Here is a 27,958-nt window from a genome sequence, read left to right as displayed (position 1 = left end):
ATTCCAGATGTATTAGTTTTCCTTGCAAAATCTTGTTCAGAATTAGCCCTCTGGGGAAAGTAAGCATTTTTTACAGGGAACTCTGATGACAAGCAGTTTGCTGCAAAGATCTGCTCATTTCTTTGCATCATCTGGAAAGGGAAAGTGAGCAGCTAAATCAGAGGTAGCAAATATTCGTCTGTGGGACAGATCTGCTCCTCTTGAAACATTTTTTTTTAAATTTGGGGGGCTGGCATGGCATATGCAGAATTTGGAATCTAAGATTTCATTAAAAAAATCTAGCAACCCCATAGTAGTGAAGAACATGCTGAAAACATTAACCAAGTCAAAATGATGTAGGATTGTCTGCCTGCATCTGCAGACAGCCTGAAATAATAGTTCAGAGAGGTATGAACTGCCTTGCATACAATTAATTTCACTGGAATATTAACTATAACAATTAACAATATAATTACTCATCATTTTAGTGGATGGACTGTGGAAATAGATAGGACGGCAGCCCAGAGGGAGTGAATTTGTGAATTGCTGTATTGGAATGCAGTGGTAAGAAAGACAGACAAAAATAAAGGAAGATGAGGAAGGAAGAGTCATTAACAGTGGTGATTCTAGAAGGGAATATGTTTTCCTACTTCAACATGTTAAATGTGCCAATAAAGTTGTGAACCAGGAATGGTGTAATTGCTTTTGATGAAAATTAGGTTTTCAACTGCCCCGCGCCCCTCCGAGTGTCTGCTTTCCATGTCTAGTTTTGATTTTTGTGTTGAAATATATTTCTGCTGAAACCTGAAATATTTTGTCTGAAAATGTGCGTTGTAGTGCCTCATGGGGGTTGTAGTTTGCTTCTCATGTTCCCATCTTCTTCTATGTCTGGGATTCCCAGCTAGTCTACATCTCCTGTTGTTCACCGCATCCAGGGATTCAATGATACATAAGAGAACAGAATGATACACTAGAACTCCCATTTTCAGCCTTTTTTTTAATGTTTTAATGAAAAAAAACAAAGTTTTCTATGGCATTTTGACAAAAATGAATATTTTGTCACTGTAGTGGTAAATTTCTGTGTGGGGGAAAAATGCAATTTTTGGACCAGCTCTATTCTGAATAAAGATTGATAACTTAAAGTTTAGTTACTACATAAATGCTGGTTTCAGAGTAGCAGCCGTGTTAGTCTGTATCTGCAAAAAGAAAAGGAGTACTTGTGGCATCTTTTCTTTTTATATAAATGCTATAATGCACCCTTGCTCCATTTGCAGTCCTTCTATTGTCATGAGTAAATTTATACTCCAGTCCACGGGCCATAATTAAAAATAGATTTTGGACCTCTCCACAGATGGGTTTGACATCCCTGAATTAAAGGTAGAAAAATAAGGTTTCTCTATTGTCCTCAAATGAAAAGGTTGCTGTTTTTCTTAAAAAGAAAACAATGTGTGTATATACATATGTTAACAATAATTTAGGACAGGAAGTGAAAAACACTATCACCTCTAATTGGAATTCCCAGCGAAATTAAATCAGGAATTTAAGTAATTACTCACATTGGAATTTGGCCAGAACACTGAGAGCTTGTCTATACTGCCCCACAGTTTGGAATACCAGAGTGAGCAGTGAGGGGGTTAATAGCAGTGCACACCAAAGTGCTGCAAGCACCCTCCTGTGGACACCATGGGTGTGAACTAAAAGATTCCTAGTTCACATTAATGTAATCCTCTTCAAACAGGAAACCACTAATGCAAACTCAGAACCTTTTAGTTCACGGTATCCGCATGGGGGAGTTACAGTGTAACATTTTGTTGAACACTGCTATTCACACCGCCACAGTGTGAACTGTGGGGCATTATAGACATATCCTGAGATTAACATCTCTCCCTTTATAAAAAAGGGACAAAGGATTTTCAATGACCACAAGTAGTTGGGAGTAAGGAACTTGGCTTTACATCTATTTTCTCTCCAGTAGCACTGTTCGTCCTAGGAACATAGGATATATCTACACTGCAGTTAAAAACCTATGGCTGGCTACCCATCAGCTACTCGGGCTCGTGGAGCTCAGGTCACCCTGGAACCCACAAGGTGTGGTTGGGTCCCAGATACCGTGACTAGATAGCAAGTGTGAAAAATCAGAACCTTTTTTGGGGGCGGAGGGGGAGGCGGGGCGGGGTTATAGTTGCCTATGTAAGACAAATATCAGGATGTCTGGTCACCCTAGTCCCAGAGATCAGGCTCCAGCCTGAACATCTATACCACGATTAAACAGCCTCTTAGCCCGATTCTCACAAGCCTCAGTCAGGTGATATGGGTCAGCTGCAGGTATTTCATTGCAGTGCAGACATCCCCATAATGACCCCCTAACATCATGCTAGGGCAGTAGTTCAGTATTGAATCATGGGAAGAGTTAAACTTACTGAATCAATAACATCACTGGCTATTCAGTCTACTTTTAAGGGCTTCCCATCCAAGTTTTCAGCAGGGTTGATCCTACTTGGTTTGTGAAATCTGATACAATTACATCCTGAGGTAGTCTGGCTGAAGACTTGCTCTAGGAATTTATGTATGGCTTATAAGCTTTATTTCATACTAGTGTAAGGTCAGAGATTATTATTGTGTTGTAGGAATTGCTTTCTCCTTTCCATTTCAACAATACTGTGTGAAATAAGACTCACACCATTACAAATTCATACAATTCTCCTCTCAATAAATTTATTTTAGCACTATAGTAATCTTGGGCCAGTAAATAAATAAAAGCTATAAGACTATATTTTGAACCATGTCAGTGGTGGGAAAAAGCAGTAAGCAAGAATAGATAAACCATAGTTAGAATAACATGACCAGGTTTGTTCTTTGAGGTTTCCTCTTGCCAAGAAAATCATACTTAGTTAATATATTTATTTATTTTAAAACTGCTTGGTTTATTCCTCAGGTCCTGCTTTCCTAATTATATTTTTATAAAATAGTAGGTATTATATTATATCTATCACTGTAATTATGCTGGAGTAAATGCCAGAGTATCTCTTTTAACTAAGTCTATCCTACACATTTTTGCCTGAATAGCTCTATCAATGAGGTGTGATTTTAGACAGACATGGTTGTGCTGATAAAAGCTCCTAGTGTAGGCACATTATTACCTGAAAAACTCAACGTACTTTTGCCAGTATAGTTTATTTTACCTGGGGTGGGGGCAAGGAGCAGGAATAAGCCATAGAGGCAGTTTTGCCTGTCGATGTAAGATGCATCCACACTCGGAGATCAATGCCGGTATAGCTATACTGGCAAAGCCTTTCATATGTAGACATGACCTTAGTGTAGATAAATGTTCTTACATTTAAGAATTTTAAAATTATTTCTTAATTTTCTATCAGGTGAATTTCTAATTAAAGTGAACAGAGAACAAATGTTGAAGTTCTGTAATTGGACTAAATTCCATCAAATGTATTAATTTCCCAAAACCAAAACATAATTAAGTATAATGTAATATTTTTTTTCATAGCTGGAATTAACCTTGTTTGTGTCATGAATTCCAGGCCCGAAAATAGAGCAGAAACTATTGTTTATATATTCTGTCCTAAATGTTGCATCTGTTTTCTACAGAAGTTATGCCTTGATTATTTCCCTGAGCATTTTTTAAAATTGCAAAAAGAAAAGGAGTACTTGTGGCACCTTAGAGACTAACAAATTTATTAGAGCATAAGCTTTCATGAGCTGTAGTTCACGAAAGCTTATGCTCTAATAAATTTGTTAGTCTCTAAGGTGCCACAAGTACTCCTTTTCTTTTTGCGAATACAGACTAACACGGCTGCTACTCTGAAACCTTTTAAAATTGCATGAGTCTTATTTAAAAAGATTTTGTACTTTAATTTTTCTGTTTCTAGTTTGAGGCTATTTCCACATCATCATCCCATTCTAACTCCCTTAAATTGTGAATCTCCCCCTTTTTCTTTTTTTAATTACAGTCTTTGACCCATTAGTATACAGCAATCACATCTCCTCTTTCTGGCTTCTTCTCCAGATTCTACAGTATATATCCATCTTCTTTAAAACTTTGTCTACAATACAAGTTTAAACAATGTTAAAACCATTTGTAGCTATGTCTCAGATAACCACCCTCTCCCAGAGGAAATTGACAAGAGTCAATGAGCTAAATTTACTAACAATGTTTCACTATATAATCAAAAGGAATTATTACATTTTGGGAGAAGAAATTAAGAAATTGAAATCAGACACAATGATAGACAGATCCATAACTAAAGTTAATATGCTAGGCAAAAACTGCTCACTTGTGGTTTTTGTTTCTTTTTTCTCATAATAAGTATGTTAAAATAATGTTATTTTGCTTGCAAAGAAAAAGACTTGAAAGTTAGGAAATGCCACATGTAGAGGAACCTTACAAGATACAGTTCATCCTTAATTCTGTCTTTGTACATGTTAAACTCTGCATTAAATAGGTAAGCAGGCTGTGGAAAAAATAGTATCTTGATAATGTACTTAAAGACTGTATGATAATTCAAACACAAAAATTAAAGTTGCACTGTCCTTTCCTAACTTTCAAATGATTGACTTTGCAAACAAAGCAACTTTCTTTTAACGTAGGGTTAATGTAATTTCTTAGGATTTTTAAAAAGAAATATGGGTGAAAACAAATTCAGTTGTGTTTAACTATAACAAACTCAGGCATCATCAGATGGGTTTGACTTTGAACGTTTAATACCACTGCAAAGACTTTTTGAGCTACAGGATTTACTAAATTACCTGACAGCAGTACAGGGCCTGTTACCCCTAGGGAAGAATGCGCTACGAGAACCATGTGCAGGATCCAAGGGATGACTGGGGAAGCCTGGCCTGGCGTTCTCCTTCCTCCTCTCTCCTCACAGCCTTTAGAAGACTGGCTACTTTGGTTGGTGCCCCAAAAGGGAGGTGGGATTTTGTGAGCACTAGGTACCAGGTCTTGGACTAGTTGAGAGAAGGGAAGTCTGGCTTGGTTTTCTTTCCCATTCGTATACACACATACACTGCAGCTACAGCCGTGGAAAGGATTACACACTATATTTCTAAGAGTACATGATACATTCAGGATTTTACTTTTAAAAATATATAGAATGCATTTGTTCATGCAGTCACATATTCAGCTCTGGATAATGCGGCCTTATCTAGCTATGGCAGATTTTTCTTTACCATGATGGAGAGTTGCTCCATATCATGTAGATGGTGTTTTAATTCCTCTTTAGTATAGTAAAAAATGTCAGTCATTAAAAAAAAAATTTACTTAATATTATTCCTTCTGGAAGCTCTAAAATGATGATATGGGAAATGTTTTATGTGCATTTTAGAGGGCGAGTTATCAGCTTTTCATCATAGGATAAATAGGAGAATAGATTCGTATGTAAATAGGAAACAAGAACAAGTCAAGAAAAGCTTGTTGCCAGGAACAGAGATTAAAGACTTGTAGGGGTTGTTTGCACAGGACAAATGGAGTGAGAATGAACATGATCTGATAAAATTTGGCTTTAATGAACTGTACACTATCAAGGCAGAGTTTTGGCTGAAACAGTGCTACTTTGAATATAATAGAAAATAAAGTTATTTGGTTAATTGCTCCCCTTTGGATTAAAATAAGCAAACTTCAGCAATTGTATTTCTAACCATTCAGGATAAAGATAATGTCCTATTCCTAAGCCCCATGGCAATCATACTAAAAAGATCTGTGTGTTTCTAAATGTGTTTGCATATTATACCTCCTAAAAATTCAGTTGAGAATGCAGTGGATTTGGATGCTACTATTTCAATTAATGCCCTAACAGTACTTCTATTCTGTTTGCCTATTAGAATTCACTTCCCAAAAATACCACTTAAACATAATAAAATATATTACAAGAAATGAGGTATCGTGTCAAACCTTTGAAATATGCACACTAACTTATGTGTCAACTCCTGTCTGTGCATGCTAACTCTGTCTGTGCATAGAATATGAAGGTACAAGTCAGGATTTGCATAGGTGTGCAGAAGTTTGTGCTTGTACTATTTAGCATTCACACGGTTGATAATTTTGCCTTCTACAATTTATGGCTAGCCCTCTTATACTAACACAAATGCAATATCTACAGTTCTAATGAATGGGAAAAACCAAACAAAACAGAGAGAGAAAAAACAACTGCTAGTTCTTTCAGTCCATCCCTTATCTGATGAAGGCTTGTTTCTCACACTATAATGTTTTGTCTGTTTATTTTTAAATTACTGAGGTGAATGGCCTTCTAGTACTTGTTTTGGGAGAGAGTTTTTCCACAGTCTAATAGACTCTTTCCATTTTAAACCATTACTCCGAGTTAAAACTCTTTGGACCACCCTGAAGTTTTCCTCCCAATTTAGTATAATCTATGAATGTAATTAGTATACTGTTTACTCCTCTTTCAGATAATTAATGAAGATGTTGAGTAAGAGGGGGGTCTAACTCTAATCCCTAAGACAACCACTAAGCATTCCTGTAAAACATGATACAGTGCTGTTTATCATTACTCTGTGCTTATTTTCTTTCAGAAATTGTTCAGTTCAAGTCAGCCTGAAATACTGTTTTTCAGGTATAACTTTGTGAAATATTATATTTCCATGCTTTAGTGAAGTTCAGGAACATCACTTTTTTCAGAGAATCAGTAAATGTAATCAAGTTTGTATGGCATGATACTGACTGTTCATTGTTCCATTATCTTCTGAATTGCTAGAGATGCTTTTCTCTCAATTGGTCCATGTTTTATAAGGGATTAAAGCTACACATAACTGATAATTACTAGGTTCAATCTCTTTCTTAATTTGAAGTTCTGGTAGAATATTTGGCTTTGATTTTCTTTTCCCTGGTTGTCTGTTATTATGGGTAAGGCCACATTGCGATAAACCTGCAGCACTGAGTCTTAGAGCCCAGGTCAGCTGACCTGAGCTTGCAGGGCTCAGACTGTAGGGCTAAAAATAGCAGTGTAGACATTTGGGTTCAGGTTGGAGCCAAGGCTATTAGATCCACTTCCCTGGCAAGGGTCTCAGAGCTTTGGGTCCAGCCCAAGTCCAAATGCCTATGCTGCAATTTTATAGCCCTGCTGGCCCAAGTCAGTACAGCCCTGTACAGATACAAATTTATATCCATGGATGCGTATATTCACAGATATAAATCAGCTCCTCCAATGCAGCTGTACCCCAGCCCTGCCCACTGGCCATACTATTGTGTTCAAGCGATGCGCATGCCCCCCACAGGAAAGGCAGATAGCTGCGTGGAAGGGATGGGGTGGAGCTGGGGGCAGTACAGCCACATCAGAGGAGCTGCTGGCATGGGGCGCTGGCTCCTGGGAGCGGCGGCCCCATGTTCTGCTCCTTTTGCGGCTGTGGTTCCTGGGAAAACCCTGCGGTTCCACAAATACCGATTATGCCCACGGATATCCGCATCCACATTATAAATTTTTATCCATGCAGAGCTCTACAAATCAGCTGACCTGGGCCAGCTGCAGCCATGCCATGGGTCATTTATTTTAGACATACACCCTTCCTAATAGCTCTATAGAGCCACATAGGAACTGATGTATTGGGAACAGTGTGGAACTGCACCACTGTGCAGGGAAAGAAATGTTTATCCTCTCTGCCTAGCTTATTGGGGTAGAACACCTACTACTCCATTCCTTCATTGGGTGAAGAATACACTTGGTGGTATTCTGCCCATGCACAAGACTTATTCTGCAGATGAAGGTAGGGAAGGAACATGTGTCCAGCACTCCTTTGCCCCTCCCAGGTCCCTTAGAGGAGGTGAGGAGATGTCTTACACAATGAAAGGCCTATGATATCTTGTGATTCCTTCATACCAAGATTTCCCTATTTACTCTCAAGTTCAATTTCACTGTTGGAATGAAGTAAATTCAGGATGGCTTTTGCCTTGGTGTCTGCACTTTCTAAATTGTGAAACTATCCTTCACATAGATTAGACTCCTTTTGGTGTGTTTGTTGCCCAAAGATGTCTAGATAGAGTCACACACAAAAACAGTATCCACCAGCTGAAAATGGTTTACTCTTATAATAAGAATTATAATCAAAATGTCAATAAAAAGAACAAAAAGAATTATAATCAAAATGTCAATAAAAATTAAAATTTGGTATCCAATTGTCAGCAAGATCTAGAATGTCTAGGAGAAGTAAAACAACATTTTGGGCTTTTTCCATGGAATCTTTCCATTGACTTCAATAGGAGCTATATATTTTATCTCAATTTGTTTTGAGATAAAACTGCGTAAGACAGTGTTTGTAGATGTAAAAAGAAAAGGAGTACTTGTGGCACCTTAGAGACTAACAAATGTATTAGAGCATAAGCTTTCGTGAGCTACAGCTCACTAGTGCTTCTTGTGAAAGAATGGATATGGTGATGCCTTTATAAGTTTAAAATATACCTATTTTGCAGTACTTTCTGCCTTCCAAGTTTATGCATTCATCTGCTCTTTGATCCAGTAAAATATATTAACCTGTGTTTCGTCTTCTTGTACATACTTGTAAGTGGCTGTTGTCTGGGTAACTAAATGGTGTGTCCTTTAGAATCTGGTTCATCACTGCCAATCACATTCTGGGCAGAGCCATCTTCCATTTTAAATTTAAACTCATGAACTGGAGTATAAATTTTAGGCCATTTACTGATCTTGATCCAGAGCAGATCTCTCACCAATGTCACAAGGAAGTTTGCACAAAAATCAAGCATACAGCATGGCTTTTATGTTGAAGCTAAACATTTACTTATTATTGCTAAGTGCTTTATTTTGATGTTCACTCAGTGGAGCTCACTCAGGTCACCTTTCTGATCACTGCAATTAGGAGGTGCATTTGCAGCACATGTAGGCATATCCAAGCTAGCTTTGATTGCCACACTTGCTAAAAATAGCAATAGTAGCTGTGGTGGTATGGTTGGTGGCACAGGCTAGCCACCTCAGTACAATCCCAACAGGGACCATAAGTAGGTACACAGGGGGCTATCCTGCGTCACCACCTATTCCACCACAGCAACACTGCTATTTTTAGTGAGCTAGCATGATTAGAGGTAGCCTGGGGGTGCCTACTTATACTGTCCCAACAGTAAGAAACACTCTTAGTTATTTTGTTTGCATTTCCCTCACTATAGGCTGACTATATATACACCTCTACCCCGATATAACGTGACCCAATATAACACAAATTCGGATATAATGCGGTAAAGCAGTGCTCTGTGGGGCGGGGTTGCACACTCCGTTGGATCGGCGCATCAGAGTGTCTGGCTCTGACACGCTGCTCTGAATGACATGTTAAGGGTGCCGGGCTGGGGCCGAGGGGTTGGATAAGGGGCAGAGGGTCTCGGGGGGCGATCAGGAGACAGGGAGAAGGGGGGGTTGGATAGTCTGGAGTTTCTGGGGCGGGGCAGTTAGGGGACAGGGAGCAGAGGGGGTTGGATGGTTTGGAGGTTCTGGGGGTGGGGCAGTTAGGGGACAGGGAGCAGGGGGGTTTGGTAGGGGGTGGGGTCCTTGGGTGATTAGGGATGGGGCGGTCTCTGGAGGGGGCGTCAGGGGACAAGGAGCAGGGGGGCTTAGATGGGGATGGGGTCTTGGGAGGAGTGGTTGGGGCAGGGGGTCTCTGGAGGGAGTAATCAGGGGACAAGGAGCGGGGCGGGGTTCGATGTGTCGGAGGTTCTGAGGGGTCAGTCGGTGCGGGAAGTGACTATTAATAACGGAAAATGCTCGAGGCCAAAGCAAGTTCGATATAATGCGGTTTCACCTATAACGCGGTAAGATTTTTTGGCTCCCGAGGACTGCGTTATATCGGTCCTCAAAGATTGCAAGCATGATTATTCTTTTTTAAATACAAGGTAAGTTAGAATCCCCAAAAAACATTTACTTTACATTAATAGTATATACAAGCTGTCATTTGAAATGGATTAATGCAAGAAATAATTAAATGTTGCCTAAATACTAACAAATATCAAGTAAAGTTAGATTAATAAAGTAAAGGCATTTATTTTATCCAACCAAAGTGATGGCACCAAATTCAACCCTGATGTCTTCAGAAACAAAACTATTTTGAATGAAAGCATCATTGTTCATATTGTCAAATCCAATATGCAGAAGCTGAGAAAGTACTTTTGTTAGGATATAGATATTCAGGCCTGTCTGTAAAGGCCTATACTCTAAGAATTTAGGTGTATTCTTATCACTTTGTCGGTTATAGAGGTATAAAAGAAAGAATCAAAATCACTGTCTGCTGGTGTAAGGTCCTTCTCTTACTGTGATAGTCTGAGGCCCTGTTCTTAGGCTAAGCAACAGAGGCAGCCATAAGCTGGGAAGCGAACGGTCACATCCTCACATTCCAACCTAGTCACATTGAAATAAGGTGCTATTGGGCTGTTAGGATCCTGGCCAGATAATGCCTATCGCCTCCAGAGAAAGGGAAGTGTCTAGAAGATGTAAAAGGAAACTTAGTTTGATGGCATCCTGTCTAGCAAGAACTCACATATCAATAGCTGGGATGTGAAATCCTCATTTCTTTGTTGTTCTATCACTGTAGTCCCCATTTTCCTATTGTTTGTCTGTATAATCTCTGTCTGGTTCTGTGATTGTTTCTGTCTGCTGTATAATTAATTTTGCTGGGTGTAAACTAATTAAGGTGGTGGGATATAATTGGTTAAATAATCATATTACAATATGTTAGTATTGGTTAGTTAAATTTCAGTAAAATGATTGGTTAAGGTATAGCTAAGCAGAACTCAGGTTTTACTGTATAGTCTACAATCAATCAGGAAGGGGGGGGGGAATGGGAACAGGGAATGGGGGTGGGGAAATTGGAATCATGTTTAGCTAAGGGGGGAAATGGGAACAGGGACACAGGTAAGGCTCTGTGGTGTCAGAGCTGGGAAGGGGGACACTAAGGAAGGAAACTGGAATCATGCTTGCTGGAAGTTCACCCCAATAAACATCGAATTGTTTGCACCTTTGGACTTCGGGTATTGTTGCTCTCTGTTCATGCGAGAAGGACCGGGGAAGTAAGTGGGTGAAGGAATAAACCCCCTAACAACTGTGTGGTCACACTCTTCCTTCCCTCCATTTCACTTTTCCAAAATATTAAGTTGAGTGTTATATTTTTTAAAATCTTGCAAGTCTCGGGCCCAGATTCTGAAATCACTTACATGTGTGCTTAACTTTCAGCACATGAGTAGTCTCAAAAGAGTTGCATAAAAAAGAGACTACCTGGGTACTTAAGGTTAACCACATCAGTGTTTGCAGGATCAGGGTGTGAACAGCCGACCATCTTCTGTGAGATGATAAACTCCCTGAATGCACATTGAATATTCATGTCTTCAGAAGTAGAAGAAATTCACCCCCCAAAAGTGACAGTTCACATTTGAAGTAGATTTGTTGTGTATGCCCTTCCAGGGTGTGTCATTCCTGTTGATTTCATGATGTAGAAAATATGCAAATTACTGGTTGAAATAATATGTTGTGTTATTCTCCTGAACAGAGCGAATTCAAACTTAATCTTTAATAGTTTTATTAAATTCTAGGCACAGCTTCTTTAATTATACCAGTTCCTATAAATTTGTTCCAGGCAAAAAAAAAAAAAAATGCTAAGTAGCTTCTAGAATTTCTATTTTACTGTCTGAGCAAGACTAATGAAAAATGTGAATCACACTTTCCACATAATTTAATGAAATCATTCATTAGTGAGAAATGACATTTGTGTTCCATATTAAATAAGTCCTTTGTGCATGGAAAGTAACTCTCTTAATTTGCTTAAAATTGGTACCAATCTATTAGGTTTACTGGATGATTCCTGATTGTTATGCCACTGGCATTTTCACAAGAAAAGTAGTTTAAAATGTTACACTGTTCCAAACAGGGTGCTTAAACAAGTGCTGAAGCAATATATGTCATTATTTAAGTCTTTCACTTAACATACTGCTTTTGTAACCCCCACAGCTGACCAAACAGGAATGTTATTTATAGGAGATGCACTAATACAGGTCAGTAAATTGTAAATTTATTCCACACACATATTTGTTTTTAGCAAGTTTTAATGTTTATTTTTATTATGTTATTTATATGTTACAAATCATGTTCCTTAATTGGTATATTCATTTTTAGGTTAATGGCATAAATGTAGAAAGTACTACCCATGAAGAAGTGGTAAGTTTTATGTAACTTTTATACTTTCATACCAGATGAAATATTTGAGATGCATATAAACATAATGAAAATTATGGCATGTTGTATTCAGTATGGCCCTGAGCCTCTATTTCCTTAAATGGAAACTTTGCCATTGACTTCAATCAGATCTGGATCTCACACTATATCACTACAAAATAGATACTGCACAAAAAACTGCTTAAATCCATAGGAAAGAGATGCTGCAACACAATTCAGATACATGACATTACCTTTCTAATACATGAAAAGTTTCTTCCATATAAACCATTCATAAGGCTACTACTCATGCTTGAAAATTGCTCATAATACATTAAGACATCTGTCAGGTTCCTTCCCCACTCTGTACTCTAGGGTGCAGATGTGGGGACCTGCATGAAAGACCCCCAAAATTTATTCTTACAAGTTTAGGTTAAAAACTTCCCTAAGGTACAAACTTTGCCTTGTCCTTGAACTGTATGCTGCCACCACCAAGCGTTTTAAACAAAGAACAGGGAAAGAGCCCACTTGGAGACTTCTTCCCCCAAAATATCCCCCCAAGCCCTACACCCCCTTTCCTGGGGAAGGTTTGATAAGAATCCTCACCAATTTGTACAGGTGGACACAGACCCAAACCCTGGGATCTTAAGAACAATGAAAAAGCTATCAGGTTCTTAAAAAAAGAATTTTAATTAAAGAAAAGGTAAAAAAATAACCTCTGTAAAATCAGGATGGTAAATACCTTACAGGGTAATCAGATTCAAAACAGAGAATCCCTCTAGGCAAAACCTTAAGTTACAAAAAGACACAAAAACAGGAATATACATTCCATCCAGCACAGCTTATTTTACCAGCCATTAAACGAAAGGAAATCTAATGCATTTCTTGCTAGATTACTTACTAACTTAACAGGAGTTGTAAGGCTGCATTCCTGATCTGTTCCTGACAAAAGCATCACACAGACAGACAAACGCTTTGTTCCCCACCCTCCAGATTTGAAAGTATCTTGTCCCCTCATTGGTCATTTTCGGTCAGGTGCCAGCGAGGTTATCTGAGGCCATGTCTACACTACCTGCCGGATCGATCTATTGGGGATCAACTTATTGCATCTAGTATAGACGCGATAAATTGATCCCCGATCACTCTGCCGTTGACTCTGGAACTCTACCATGGCAAGAGGCGGAAGCAGAGTCGACGGGGGAGTGGCGGCCATCGATCCCGCACCGCGAGGACGTGAAGTAAATGATTCTAGGTCGATCTAAGATACGCAACTTCAGCTATGAGAATAGCGTAGCTGAAGTCGAGGTACCTTAGATCGATTTTCCCCCCCTCCCCACAAGCTTCTTAACCCTTTACAGGTGAAAGGGTTTTGCCTCTGGTCAGGAGGGATTTTATAGCACTGTATACAGAAAGGTGGTTACCCTTCCCTTTATATTTATGACAACATCCATGTGCCTACACAAGAATAAACAGTTTTATTCTTTAAGACCTACTGCTGAAAATATGAAGACTATGCATTGTCAGTTGGTCTATGGTACAGTTGTAAATGTCAAAAAGATAATTTCCATATGCATTCACAATCTAGTATGAATACACTGAAAACATTTGTTATTCCCATATTTGATGGGATGCCCTGTTCACCACTGGGTTGGTGCCTCCTTCTGGTATTCTGGGAATTAGCCTGAGGCCAATGCCAATCCCTCCGTCTCTGTTGTTCCTCTGAAGCCCCTTTTTCACCCTCAGGATCCACAGTGTCTATCTGTGTTCCCCCCTTCTGGGTGGATTTAGCTCCTCAATAGTCTCAGGCAGTCTTCCTACTCATGGCTTCAGTGCCATTCACCCAGTGGCTGGTAGGGGAACCCAGGCCTGATTACTTCTCCAGGTTCCAGCCCAGGGACCTTCAGCTCAGCAGTCTGGGCCTTTTCTCTCTGGCCTCACTGCTCTCTCCCTGGGTTGCTTCCTACTAATGGTTCCCCTTTTCTTCCTGGGCCTACGAGTTCCCAAAGTCTCCTCACTTTTCCCAAGGAGCGACTGCAGCTTGCAGTCCCTATTCACTCCTCCCTTCCTCCTGGGAGTGTCCACTTTTTTCCAGTACCCCTTCTGCTTTCAACTCCTGAGCTTTATAGGAACCATCTATTCCTATCTAGCTGAGCCTCCTTAATTAGTTGCCTAATTAGTTAATTGGCTCATCTGGCCTGCATTAAATCCTGCAGGATGAGTGTGGGGCAGATACCCATCACATCATGTGTAAGAAAAAGGTAGAAAATCTACCTACCATATTAGAGCCCTTCCAGCATTGAGAATATATTGAAATGCCAATCTGATAGGTCTTGCAAAGCTCCCATTGATTTCAATAGTACAGAATCAGGCATTGAAGTTGGTTCTATAAACAATCAGATTTCTAGCTTTAGGTGCTCACATTTGAAAAGTGGGTTGTCCTGTGGGAAAAGGGCTTGATCCTTCTCAGTGCTGATCACTTTCCATTTCCACTGACTTCAGCAGGAGTGGAGTGGACTCAAAACTTTGTAGTAGTGCTCAGCACCTTGAAGAATTGAGCCCTGTAAGGACTACGGAGCAGAGAATATGTTTAAGCAAGTAGATTTAAGCAAGTAACTTTTCTGCTTAATTCCAAAGAAGCAGTATCTTGTTGAAACATGGGGCTATCTCAGCGGCAAATACTAATATACAGAGTGAACGGTATCATGTGAAGCTGTGACTTGATGATAAGACATTACATGACCTTTTGTAACTTGCAGGCTCTCTGAGGCAGGGACCATTTATGTTTTTGTATGTGTACAGTGCCTAGGACAATCTGTCATGAGGACCTCTAGATATTATCGGAATACAAATAAAAACGTCAATAAACATGATGTGTACTTAATAAGGATTATTCAGTCTTTCCATAAATGCCTTAGCTTGGCTTTTGGATGTAAAGAATACAATATTTGTAGTGGAAAGAATTGGAGGAATAGAGAAAGCATAGCTAATACACAGTAATTTAGAATTTCAGTTCCAGATATAAATCATGCATCAGATGTGCAGAAAGATCATTTGTTTGTTGCCAAATAAAGTATGTAAGGGTTAGTCCAAGGGGGAGAGGATTGTTCCATTTTAGTCCAGCAAGATTCCTAAGTAAAAGTCAAAGATCGTTTTGAACTGGGAATGTAGAAAATTAAAAAAAAAAAAAGGCTGATACATACATACTTGCTTTTCCTTTTTTTTGCTGAAGCGAGCTAATTTTTGGGAGGCCCTAATTCCAATGATTTTTTTTTTGTATCGGTTTTTATGAGTTTTAAAGTGAATGGAACTATGATAGACAGAAGACAGAACAATGTACTACCTCTAGTTAGAACATTTATTTTGATAACATTCATCTGGGGTATTCAAAAAAGGGACTGTCTGCCAGTGACTTAAATTCGGTGGAGAAATACTATTTCTCATAAGTAGATCAGAAAGATTACCTGATATTATTATGCCCATGTATTTGATTGAGCATTTGGTTTACTTAAAATAAAAATTATCAAAAGAGGTTTTCTTTATTGTTTTATAGAAATGAGATGGCAAGAGCATCTGTCTTATCATAATTGAAGGGAAGTTTCACATTAGGGAAAAACAAATTCTCTTATCTCTGCTTCATTGAAAAGGGTATTCTTTTTTAAATGAATTGTGGTTCCTTATGAGGAAAACACTATAAAACATGGAATTATCCTTTTACTATAGAACACATTACTCTTTTATGTAATTCCTGTCATATATTTGTCAAATCTTAGATACTATGGTGATAGGCACCTTAGAAATATCTCAGACAGCTGGATAATTGGGCAAATGTCATTAAAGCCATTACCAATGGAAATCACACATTGGAGACTAGAAAACTGATAAGCAAAGAGTTACTACTTTTATGTGCAGAAAACTTTACCATCAAACTTAATAAAGTATTGCCTAAAACAATAAAGTTTAATAGATCCAGACAAGCAATGGGTAATGATACTACTTGTACCTTATTTGGCATATATCATGATTATTGGGCCAAATGCTGAGCACAGGCACTCTCATTGTTATCAGTAAGAATGCAGAATGCTCAGCTCCCCTAAGGATTTGTTCCATTATTATTGCCATTATTAAATGTGTTTTTAAAGCACACACCACCATAATGTTTACCAACTGTCTAAGCGAATAGTGTTTGCTATAGTACATATAGTACAGCCTGATTGTATGCAAGATTAAATCTGGTTCATTTTCAAACTACATACAGCACTTATCTGGAACCCAACCCAACACAGTAGTGATTAAAAGTACTCACCAGCTGACAACTGTTCATTGGCTATGTGGAAATGAATATGGTAGCCTAAATCTAGTTCCTGGTGGACAAGTTTTCACATCTGAAAAAAACCTCCCCTACAGCTGGCAGTAATGGCACTAACTTTTGATGGTCTCATCAAAAAGGTGAAGGATTGAATGGGCAAGGAGACTGAACTTCCCCTTTCTTATCTAGATATGATCCTAGGTCAGGGTTAAAGTACTGTTATGTGACCTCACGGTCTGTTTCCTGGTGGATAAGCCTAGTCAGGCCAAATCCCCAAAACACAGGCACAGAAAGCAACAGAACTACAACCATTTATTATTGCTGGAGCTTTTTTTTTTTTTTGGACATCAGCAGGACAAGTTTCCCTTTCTCCTGATGCAGGAAGCATACTCTTACACTGAACTTCTTCATAGAGTCACTTCCCATCAACTGGGAGGAGCCACACTCCTTAAGGGCTGTTTCAGGAAATGCCAAGAAATATTCATTCAACCAGCCAGCACAGTATCTTGGTTACATTGCATTGGAGAGGAAGGTTGGAGAAATGCTACTGCTGTCTGTGGTATATCTGGGAACTCTATGTAATCAATATGTGATACCTAATAAGAAACCTAGACAGAACGTATAGAAACAATTCTAAACAATATAGCCAAAAGCTCCAGAGGAAAAACAGCTTTCTACTCCTTCTATTGGTAAAAAGATGCAAGTGCTGGTATAGAGTTTTATCTGCCTACACAGCACCTTAATAAAGCTGAATCATTAAGCTAGGTTAAGTGGCAGTTCTTCGAGGTGGAACCAGTCAAGCATCTCCCGTGGAACTGGAGATATACCTGCAAATTGGACAACTGTGTCACTGAGGCAAATCATGAGTAGGGTTGGTGCATGGGTGATGTGGGGCAGTCATGAGACTCTCAACTTTGGGACATTCTCACCAGTGGGTAGGAAGGGAGTTAGGTGGACTACTGCCAAATAGCTGGAAGGGTGGTGTTATTCTGTATGTGTGTGTGCATGCGCGCACGTGCGCATATTTGGTTGCTGTGTTTTCCCACATTTATGAATGTGTTCCCTTCCCTCTAACAAAGATTCACTTGTTTGTAAACAGACTTGAATGTTTGCAAGTGGGGAAGTTCTGACTGTTAAGGACATCGAGGATGGGTTTGTTTCATTTTCCTAGGTTCTGGGAGGGGTCTTTAGACAGTTCATATATTTGTGAAGAGGAACACTAGATACATTGACTCCAGCCCTCACTGTTGCTCTTAACCACCTGGCAGAAGGTTTACACAATACATTCATAATCTCACTTTTATTCTGATCATTTACTTCCTGCTACAATATTGTATCACATAACAAGGATCTAAGCCGCTCAGGGATAGTGGCCCCTGAAACACAGCACATGGTGTAGAATCTAATTAGTTGTAAACTTTGAAAATGGTTTGCAAGTGTTCTCTTTGTATCTTTCAGAATGTAAGGGCAACTTTCTAGTCTTTCTAGTCCTAGGGAGACCTTAGATAGTTTTTCCCTTATTATTATTTTTTACCATTTCAGAATAATTGCTAGTCCAACCACCAGCTAAGGAGGAGCTATGGCCAACTGCAGACTGTTAAATTATCTCTCTTTTTTTAAGCTGAAGGTTTCCTGTATACGTTCATTTGTAGTTTAGTGACAGGTGTTCAGTTTGGATAAATGTGTAATTAAACACTAATTTCAGATCTAAGCAAAGGGCCATCAGCAGCATCAGTGGGTAAGGAGGCTGAAAGGCTTGGCCTCTGAAGCACAACTGGAGCCTTTGGGATCCTACCTCAGGATGACTGATGCTGGCAGTACCTCCATAGGTGGCCTCCTACATGACCACCAGCACGTGGAATTTAAAAGCTCCCAGCTCCCCTGAAAGCCCAACAGCCAGCTGGAGCTCCCAGGTCCAGCAAAAAGAATACAGTTTCACAGCAAACTGCCTTTCCTGTCCTTTTCTACTCCTAAAGGCAGAGATTGCCTTTCTCCATATCAACACTTTTAGAGCCTGGCTACACAGCCCCACATTTGGGACTACAGGGTTCCAAATAGCAGTGTGCACCAAAGTGCCAAAGTGCCGTGCTGTAATTTCCCCACGTGGACCCTGTGGGTATGAACTAAAAGATACCTGTTTTGCAGTGCCCTTAGTCGTCTGGTCCCTGGTGCTGATGGACTTTTCTTTTGTTATCCATTTGTCCTTTGCCACCTAATAACTTGTCATGTCAGTTCTACCTTACCATGCCATCTGTTCTGATTCTTCTGAACCTTACTTCCTCCATTTTTCCTAGTCCTTCTCACCACTCTTCTTGCATTATCCTTTTCTTCTAGCTTTCCATTCACTGCCACTGTTCCATAGGCATCTCACAACCAGATAAAAGTACCAAAATACGCAGAGGGAATCCTCAGGTTACCAGTAAAGCAGCTTTGTGTTGGTAGACAAAGACAAATTGGCCACAGTGGGGGCCAAGAGTGGCTCTGTATGTTCATTCCTGTCTTAGGCCCTGAGTCAAGCAATCATCCTTAAGCAAGTGCTTCAATCCCATCAAAGTATTTAAGTGTATTTAAGATTTAAGTGTTTTCTTTGATCAAGGCTTTAGAATATATGAAGTGGCGTTGTCTTATACAGGAATGCACTCTGAGATTTACTTTCACAATTTCTGGAATGTTATGTCTTTAATTATTTTATCTGGATCACATTCATTATAGGTAGCTTAAAATACACTAAACAAAAAAGAAACAATTCCAGGGAAGATTGGAAATTGCATTGTAAACTTGGTGTAATCTGTGTGCATTGAGACCATGTATGTTTTCATTTTTACACTATCAGAAGACACAGGTGTGGCTCATCAAATCATGACAGCCTTCAAAACAGCATGGATATTGGTAAAAGATTGGATGTATTCCAAGTGAGTTTACAATTGCTGCAGATAAGAAGTGTGAAAACTTCAGTTCAAGGATGTTGATGACTGAAAGAAAAATTGAAAACATGGAGATGAAGATTGATGGAAATGATTCTGTATAATAAATAGTACAAGAGACACTGAAGTACTGAAAATAATTAAATATCTTTGAAAATAAGCTTATTTTTAGAAATATGGTTGGTGAGGATTCAAAGAGGAGAAGACAGGAAATGGTGATACAGTTTTTGTTTGATTGAGATAGTGAAGGATTAATTTGCCTCCACAATGGCTTATCAGACTGTCACTTTATATAGTACAAACAGAACACACTTCTTCTGATAAATGGTATTCTAAACCTGGAATATAAATACAATTGTCTCTTTCACAGTTCAAGACCCTTATTTTACCCTGTCATCAGTCTTTTTCTTCCTTTGCATTGGAAGTCATTTATGTTTATTAAAAAGAAGGAGTAAATGTGAATTGTTTCCTCCTTTAATACTTTATTTGAAAGCCTAAGTCTGTTACACCAATTATTCTTCAATGGCAATTTCCTACAAAAAGCAAAATTCAACCTCCTTGAAGTCAATGGAGAGATTCCTATTGACTTCAGGGGAGTGTGGTCAGGCCTTTTGACACCCCATAAGTAATGTTTGTGGTGTCTTCCTTTCATCTCAGAGCTCCTGATCTTGTCAGTCTCTATCACCTGACAGATCTGAGAGTATGCCACATTCATTATATTGTTTTCTGTAGTACTACACTGGATGAAACTAGTATGTTACAGAGGTCTGGGGAAGATTGGAAGGTTAGGTTTATATGACCATTTTAAAGGATTGCTTTAAACAAGATTCTTATTTGTTTACATTTAGTTTAGACTATTGACAGATCATTGTTGGCAAGGATCATGTCCATGCAAAGAATTCCATATCTTCGAAAAGTCTGTAGGATGTCAAACTATGCTGTGCCACCACCATTTATCCACCGCCCACATATTGTGGGAATGTAGTCAGAAATTGTATATGTATGGGCATATAGTGATCTGATGTATTTAATATAGCTGGTCAAATAATTTCTTGTTCATTTTCCCCATTGAATTCATGACTAAATTTCTCCATTATGTGATCAGATCTAATATTAAAGATACCATAATGTGGTAACCGCTGACAGAGGATTCTCTTTAAAAATGACTTGTAACAGGATATAATGGCCTTTTAAGATCAGAGGGGAAGTTTCAGGGTGAAGCTAACCCATTTCAGTCATTCTGCAACAGATAAAGACTCAGAGAATGACAGAGGCAGATGCTGTGGGTATGTCTTCACTGCAGACATACTTAGGGCTCTTTCCTGGGTTTTAGCCCAAATCTCCCTACTGTCTACACACAAAAATCTTTTACTCAGATCTTAGCTAATGTCTGGAAAATCTCTAGACAACTCTTCTTTTTAGGTCCTGGGATCAGGGGCTTTGTAATATAGGGCAGGGTAGAGCAAGACACTATGTCTCTACCAAACAGGGCAAGTCCTAGAAATCAGGGCAGCATGTAATCTCCCTTCTTTGTCATAGGAAGAAAAACACTGGTAAAAAGAAGACTGGCTGCTAACCTCTCCAAGGCCAGGGAGAATGACACTGAATTTAACTGACTATGCTTCCTAATTCTGAAGTAGCATGCCAAACTCCCCACCCAAGGAGGAATGCATGGGGAGAAAGGGATGTTTGATTGTGAAGATTTTTGTTTTATGTATTAGAGGCTTTGCTGCCCGTCCTGGCAGAGCTGAGTGGAGGTAATATAAAGGGCCAGCTTGATGAAGCCAGTACTGACTGCTGAGTTGGTGTTATAGAATACTCAGCATTTACTGCTCCAGGTACACCTGATAAACATGGTAAGTTTCAGTACTTAAGAGGAGATAGCATGGCATCATAATTACTGTGGAATTGTAAAATCTGAAATGCTGTGTTGGTCTGTGGAAAATTTCTGCATGTACTCAAGGCAACCATTCTCCTCTTGATGTGTGTTTATAATTTTAATTAGTATTAATTTTTCTAGGAATGTGTTAACTGTGTTAGAAAATATGGGCCTCCAACCTCAGTTTTTCTCCCAAATTAAACTGAAATCTACTGCACAAGCAATCACAAACCTGGGTGAGCACTTCATGTGTGGTTGCTATTAGAGATGATCTAGACCTGGAACCCTGTATCCAATTCCCTTCAAGTATCTTAAGGTTTTGGTATTACAGATAAAAACTTGATCCTGTAACCAGAACACCAGTACTATTGAGTTTTGCAAAACCAAAGCTCAGCTTGACCCACCTTTAGTCTTTATTCTGTTTGACTGTCTTGAGACCAATCCTGACATCCTTAGTCTTTTTTTTTTACTCAGCTCATACATAGGCAAAGTCCCCATTGATACCAGTTTTAGTTGAGAAGAAATATGAATAAGGGCTCCAGGGTTTGGTATCTTACTTGTATAAGCCCGAAACATCAAGAATTTGAAGGAAAAAAAATGGGAGGAAGGACAAAAGAACGGCCATACTGGGTCAGACCAAAGGTCCGTCCAGACCAGTCTACCGACAGTGGCCAATGCCAGGTGCCCCAGAGAGAGTGAACCTAACAGGTAATGATCTAGTGATCTCTCTCCTGCCATCCATCTCCACCCTCTGACAAACAGAGGCTAGGGACACCATTCCTTACTCATCCTGGCTAATAGCCATTAATGGACTTAACCTCCATGAATTTATCTAGTTTCTCTTTTAAACCCTGTTATAGTCCTAGCTTCACAACTTCCTCAGGCAAGGAGTTCCACAGGTTGACTGTGCACTGAGTGAAGAAGAACTTCCTTTTATTGTTTTAAACCTGCTACGCATAATTTCATTTGGTGGCCCCTAGTTCTTATATTATGGGACTAAGTAAATAACTTTTCCTTATTCACTTTCTCCACACCACTCATGATTTTATTTACCTCTATCATATGTCCCCTTAGTCTCCTCTTTTTCAAGCTGAAAAGTCCTAGCCTCATTTTAGTTGCCCTTTTCTGAACCTTTTCTAATGCCAGTATATCCTTTTTGATAATGAGGAGACCACATCTGTATGCAGTATTCAAGATGTGGGCGTACCATGGATTTATATAAAGGCAATAAGATATTCTCCATCTTGTTCTCTATCCCTTTTTTAATGATTCCTAACATCGTGTTTGCTTTTTTTTGACTGCTGCTACACACTGCGTGGATATCTTCAGAGAACTATCCACGATGACTCCAATAGCTTTCTCCAGATTAGTTGTCGTTAAATTAGCCCCCATCATATTGTATGTATAGTTGGGGTTATTTTTTTCTTTACTTTATAATTATTTATTTATAATTTATATTTATATAATTTATATATTTATAATTATTCACATTAAATTTCATTTGCCATTTTGTTGCCCAATCACTTAGTTTTGTGAGATCTTTTGGAAGTTCTTCACAGTCTGCTTTGGTCTTAAGTATCTTGAGCAGTTTAGTATCATTTGCAAACTTTGCCATCTCACTGTTTACCCCTTTCTCCAGATCATTTATGAATAAGTTGAATAGGACACCTGATATTTCATTATTACTTTATATTAAATGGAAAAATTATAAACATTTTGTCTTTTTTAGGTTTTCAATTTAGGGCATATTATTGTGTTGATGAACGCAGTGCTCCCTTAGGCCTTGTTTTGCTCTGTGCCTATTTTTGATTTTACAGGGTATCCTAAAGTAGAACATCTGAAATCACTCTACTGTAATTGTGGCATACAAATCTATAGGCATTTTTTCTTTTTGGTTGGTGTTCATAAGATTTTTCTGTCAATACTGCTTAGGAAATTTGTATCTTTCTCTAGTACTGCAGTAGCTAAAATGAAATGTGACATGTCAAACTTCTGTGAACTCTCTGGTTCTGGAATACCATAGTAGCACTGGACAGTGAATGGTAAAAACATTAATTTACCTTAGCATTAAAATGTGAACTATTTTTGGAAGCCACATGAAAAGTGACAGCTGACTCTGCTGGTCTCAGATAATCTCTGGTTAGCTAAGTATGACTGCTGGAGCAAATTCAGAATTTCACACTTAAGAGAACTGTTCTGTTGAGCTTACAGAGATCTCTGGTTTTAAAATTAAAAATGACAATCAAAACTGTTACCGGCCTGTATTCCGTGCCACAGTGACCTCGCTGGAACTCAAATTCAGAGATTTTTATAGAAGTTACTAATTTGTTGAAACCCAACTAAATTGGAGGGGGGCAATCCTGCAAATGCCTATGTACATGCTTAAATTTTAAGGCTGTGAACAGTGCTGTTGAAGTCAAATAGCTAAGGTTTATCTTTTGACCAAATTACGTTAACCTGGTACATAAAAATGCATTCTAATCCCCAATAGTGATAAACAATATATACGGAAATAATATAATATGTAACATGTAGAGACTAAACAATTCTATTACATAAAATAGAAAAGACAGGAATGAATATCTAGGATAGAAAAAGCAGACCAATAGCTGTTCTTATGACAGGTTATTATATACTACACAGAATATCTATTTTTCCTTTACTTAGTAAGCTAGCCTGTTTTTGAATATACTTCAACTATTTCATAAATGTAGTCAGCCAAGTTAAAATTTTGGGCCCAGATCCTGAAAACACTTATGCATGTTCCTTAACTTCAGGTACAGAAGTAGGCCCATTGAAGTGACTTAATAAAACAGAAATAAGCGTTGACAAGAGAAATGGCAATAGTCAGTGGAACTAGTCACGGATCTGTAAGGCACTAGCCTTTCAAATAAAAAATTGTGAGGCCTATGTTCAAGAAAGAAACTCTTTATGATGTCAGTCTAGTGAGTTATTTCCCTGTTTCTGATCTTCCGTTTGGAGGTAAATTATTGAGAAAATTAAAGCAAGGCAATTTTGGCAATATCATGAGGCCTTTTTAGACCCTTTCAGTCTGGTTTTGGAACTGGTTATGTATAGAGACCATATATTCACTGTTAATCTTATAACAGACAAAGATCACTGGTGAAATCTTGGCGCTGTTGAAATCTGTAGCAAAATTCCTATTGACTACTGTGGGGCCAGGATTTCACCCTAAGTCTCTATGTTGATTCTTTTCCATCTGTCAGCTGTCTTTGATCAAACTGGTTATTAAGATGTTGTTGATCTGTCTCGCAGGGGTGGATGAAGTCCTGTTTGAATGAGGACTGTGACAGAGTGCTAGTTGTAGTAGTCTGGACACAGAGTTTGCTGCAACACAGAGAAGTCTGCAGGCTTAATTGGAGCAATCAACCTGTTTCTTGTGGGGATCACTGGTGGTAATTGCTGGGCTAATGAGACAATCAGCTCGGTTACTGGGAGGACATATAATTGAGAGGAACAGGAAGCAGGAGGAAGCTCAGAAGGTGAGCTGGATGGATGAGAAAAGCTGTGTGGAAGGTGCCACCTGTTGTATACCTGTACTGATGTCCTGCCATGGCTGGAACAGAGAATTAAAGATGCACATGCTGGAAAAATAACAGATTGTATGTGTTTGGGACTGAGAGACCAAAAAAAAAAGCATCCTTCAAGAAAACGCAACCTGGGATGGAGGACATGTGGAGTGATTGGCTACCTTATCAAACAAGTTGTTAGTGGGGGAAGGAGGTTAGGGTTGCTTTCACCAGCTGTGCCACTTCTACAAGTACAGAGAAAGAGGCTTTCTTGCTACCCATGAGGGGAGACTGAGGAGTGGAGGTGGATGGATCAGGTACCATGTGCTCAAGTAGGAAGGGTTTTCCAGCCCTACCATATAATCTGGGTCCCCTTAGGGTATGGGTACAGGTACGCTGCAGACAGAATGCCTCCCAGCCCAGATAGGCAGCCTCGCACTAGCTCTCTTTGAACTAGCTTGCCAAAAATAGCAGTGTGGATGTTACAGCATGGGCTAGCCAAATATGTTCTAAGGGGGTTGGGCACATTTGCATACAGGTGAGTAGCCCATGCTACCACTCATGCCAACATCCACACTGCTTTTATTAGTGTGCTATCTTGAGCAGAGCTAGTGTGTGTCCATTTCCCCAGGCTCGAAGGCATGTCCCAGCTGCAGTGTACACTGACACTGAACCAAGGGTGAGCAAGCAGATGGCCTGATGCAAAGCTGGACTTCGACAGTTCTAAACATAGAAAACAACAGTTTTAAACATAGAAAAAAGTTTTGATTATTTCCCTAATGAGTGTAAACACTTTATTGCAAAGTATAACTGGAACTATAGCCTATTCTGTGAATACAAATATAAAAAATGTGACACTTTTTGAAAACTTATCACTAAGTTACTATTTTATCTTAGTATTCACTGTGACAAAGCTCTGTCCTTGCCTCCATGAGTCCCGCATTTCCTGGTGGATTTTGCGAGCTCAGAGGCTCACTGTAACCTTCCACGTAACCCTTCTTTCTCTAGAGATAAGGGTCACAGTCTGCTGAGCCATTTTCATCATAAGCCAGTGAGGAAGGTGAGGAGAAGTTATCCTTCCTTGCACAGTCTCTGTTGTCTCCCAGTTTCAGTGATTAAACAACTCCCAATCAACATAGCATTCCTCCCTGCCTTCTGGAAAGTTCTTAATTGGCCCCAGGTGTCTTAATTGACCTGGAGCAGCTTCCATTTCACTTAACCTGGTACCAGGGATTTGTTTAGCCTGGAGCTAATCTCTCTAGCTCCCATTACTCTCCCATAGCCTTCTAGCTTGGAGGGAGGTGGGAAGCTGCTACTCCTGCTGCTAGACCCTAAGCTCTCCGTGCTGCTCCAGCTGTTCCCCTGGCTGGGCCAGACACCCTCCGCCCTTCTCTGCTACCTGGTTGCTAGACCCCCCACTCTCGGGTGCTGCTACTGCTCCAACTGCAGCCCCAGGGGGGAGGCTGCTAGCCCACTCCCCAGAGAGGAGGAGTGAGGGACCCCAGCCACTGCTGTTGTGGACATCCCCACCACCTGAGAGGGGTCCTTTCTGCCTGCCTGGACCACTCCTTTTCTTTTTGAGAACACAATGTATAGATGTGGGAAGTGGAGTAACTGGCCTGGATACACCCAGCTACCCCCTGTGGCCTGACACTTTTCCTCCTGTTCAACCCCCTTTAGCACATTTGCTAAACAACGTAAGCACACCTTTGGTTCATAATAGTTCTTGCAAACAGGTTTTTGACCTGGATCTATGGCAGACAAGCTCTAGCATGGACCACTCTGCATCAGCCATTGCTAAATATATCACTGCCAGATTAGTAAGAATCTATGCAGCTCTACATTTAAATGTAAAATGTTAAATTTAAAAACTGTGCTGAACTACAAGAGCGAGCCAATAAGTATATTTATGCCACTTATCACTTAGAATAATCCCCCCTACCACATTATCAAAATAAAAACTTATTGGATTGTTCACAGATTTAAATTAAAGGAACTAAATTCTCTTCAATAGCTCTTTCCTTCCATTTCTGCCCTTAAATATTTTAAGGTGCACTTTACCTTCTTCAGCCACAAGACTCACTTCTTTCATTTAAATAAATAACACTGCTTTTCACTGTTCTCACCATCAGGAGCAACATACAGAAAGAACAAACAGGTATTCTGTGACTTTGCAAGCTGCTGTCTGAGTTTGATGTTGAACCTACACATTATTATGTTCCACTCTGAATTTATACTTGCACAAATTTCTGTGTGAAGAAAGAACCATCCTTATATGCTGGATAGGCAAATAAAATCTGAGCCAATTTCAGTTGCTTTATGAAGCAATGGAAGTTTTTTTAAAAAATTGCTCATGGCTAGCTATCAAATGTAGCGTGAAGCACCCATCCATGGGACTATAACTTTGCTATGCTTCAGAAACTCCAGGGCCTTCAGAACACCAGCATGATTTATGTTTGCAGGATAAACTAAGGTGTTAGGTCACTTTCACCTCATATCAGTGGTGCCTTAAGAGAGCCAGATTTAACAGCCTCATAGGAAGTTATTTGTGAATTAAGCAATATATTATATCCATCAGACGTTCCAATATACTAGTTGTAAAAAAAAAAAAAAGAGCATTTGTTGATGCGATACATGAAGCGGGGGAGGGAGTAGCTCCCTTTCATGGAAACCCAGCCAGCCAGTTAACTGTAAAATCCCTCTTGATCTGTTCTCTGCTTGCTTTACCTGTAAAGGATGAGCAAGCCCACAGGTAAAAGAAAGGGACCTGACCAAAAAGAGCTAAGGGGAAGGTAGAACTTTTTAAGATTGGGAAAGAAACTTTCCCTTTGTCTCTAGGCTGCAGTGATGGAGCAGCAATGCTGTGTAAGGCTTGAACCAGGTATGAACCATCTTCCATACTTAGAAGAAATTATTTGGATAGGGAATGTTTAGTTAGTCACAATCAGGTTTATTTTTTATTCTGTGCTAACCCTAGATGCTTTTATTTCCTTGTAACATTTAAACTGAATCCCCAAGAAAGCTATTTTGGGTACTTGATTTTTGGAATTGCTCTTTTAAAATCTAGCAAAAGACTAAGTTCCAGATATAATCTTTTCCTTTTTTTTTTAATAAAATTTACCTTTTTTTAAGAACAGGATTGGATTTTTGGTGTCCTAAGAGGTTTGTGCATT

At 39.3% G+C, this 27,958-nt stretch overlaps 1 protein-coding gene across 1 annotated transcript in view; it reads left to right on the top strand.

Annotated features, from left to right (window-relative positions):
- The window catches only part of SNTG2 (syntrophin gamma 2), a 254,057-nt gene that overhangs the window by 43,392 nt on the left and 182,707 nt on the right, over window positions 1-27,958 (top strand). Inside the window, exons 5-6 of the mRNA XM_043510185.1 lie at window positions 11,943-11,986; window positions 12,108-12,149. Coding sequence (XP_043366120.1) covers window positions 11,943-11,986; window positions 12,108-12,149 — 86 coding nt within the window. The remainder of the gene's footprint in view (window positions 1-11,942; window positions 11,987-12,107; window positions 12,150-27,958) is intronic.

Source organism: Dermochelys coriacea, chromosome 3 (genome assembly GCF_009764565.3).
Source record: "Dermochelys coriacea isolate rDerCor1 chromosome 3, rDerCor1.pri.v4, whole genome shotgun sequence".
Classification (NCBI taxonomy): domain Eukaryota; kingdom Metazoa; phylum Chordata; order Testudines; family Dermochelyidae; genus Dermochelys; species Dermochelys coriacea.
Note: the sequence above shows the minus strand (reverse complement) of the source record. Positions and strands in the feature narration are given on the sequence as shown.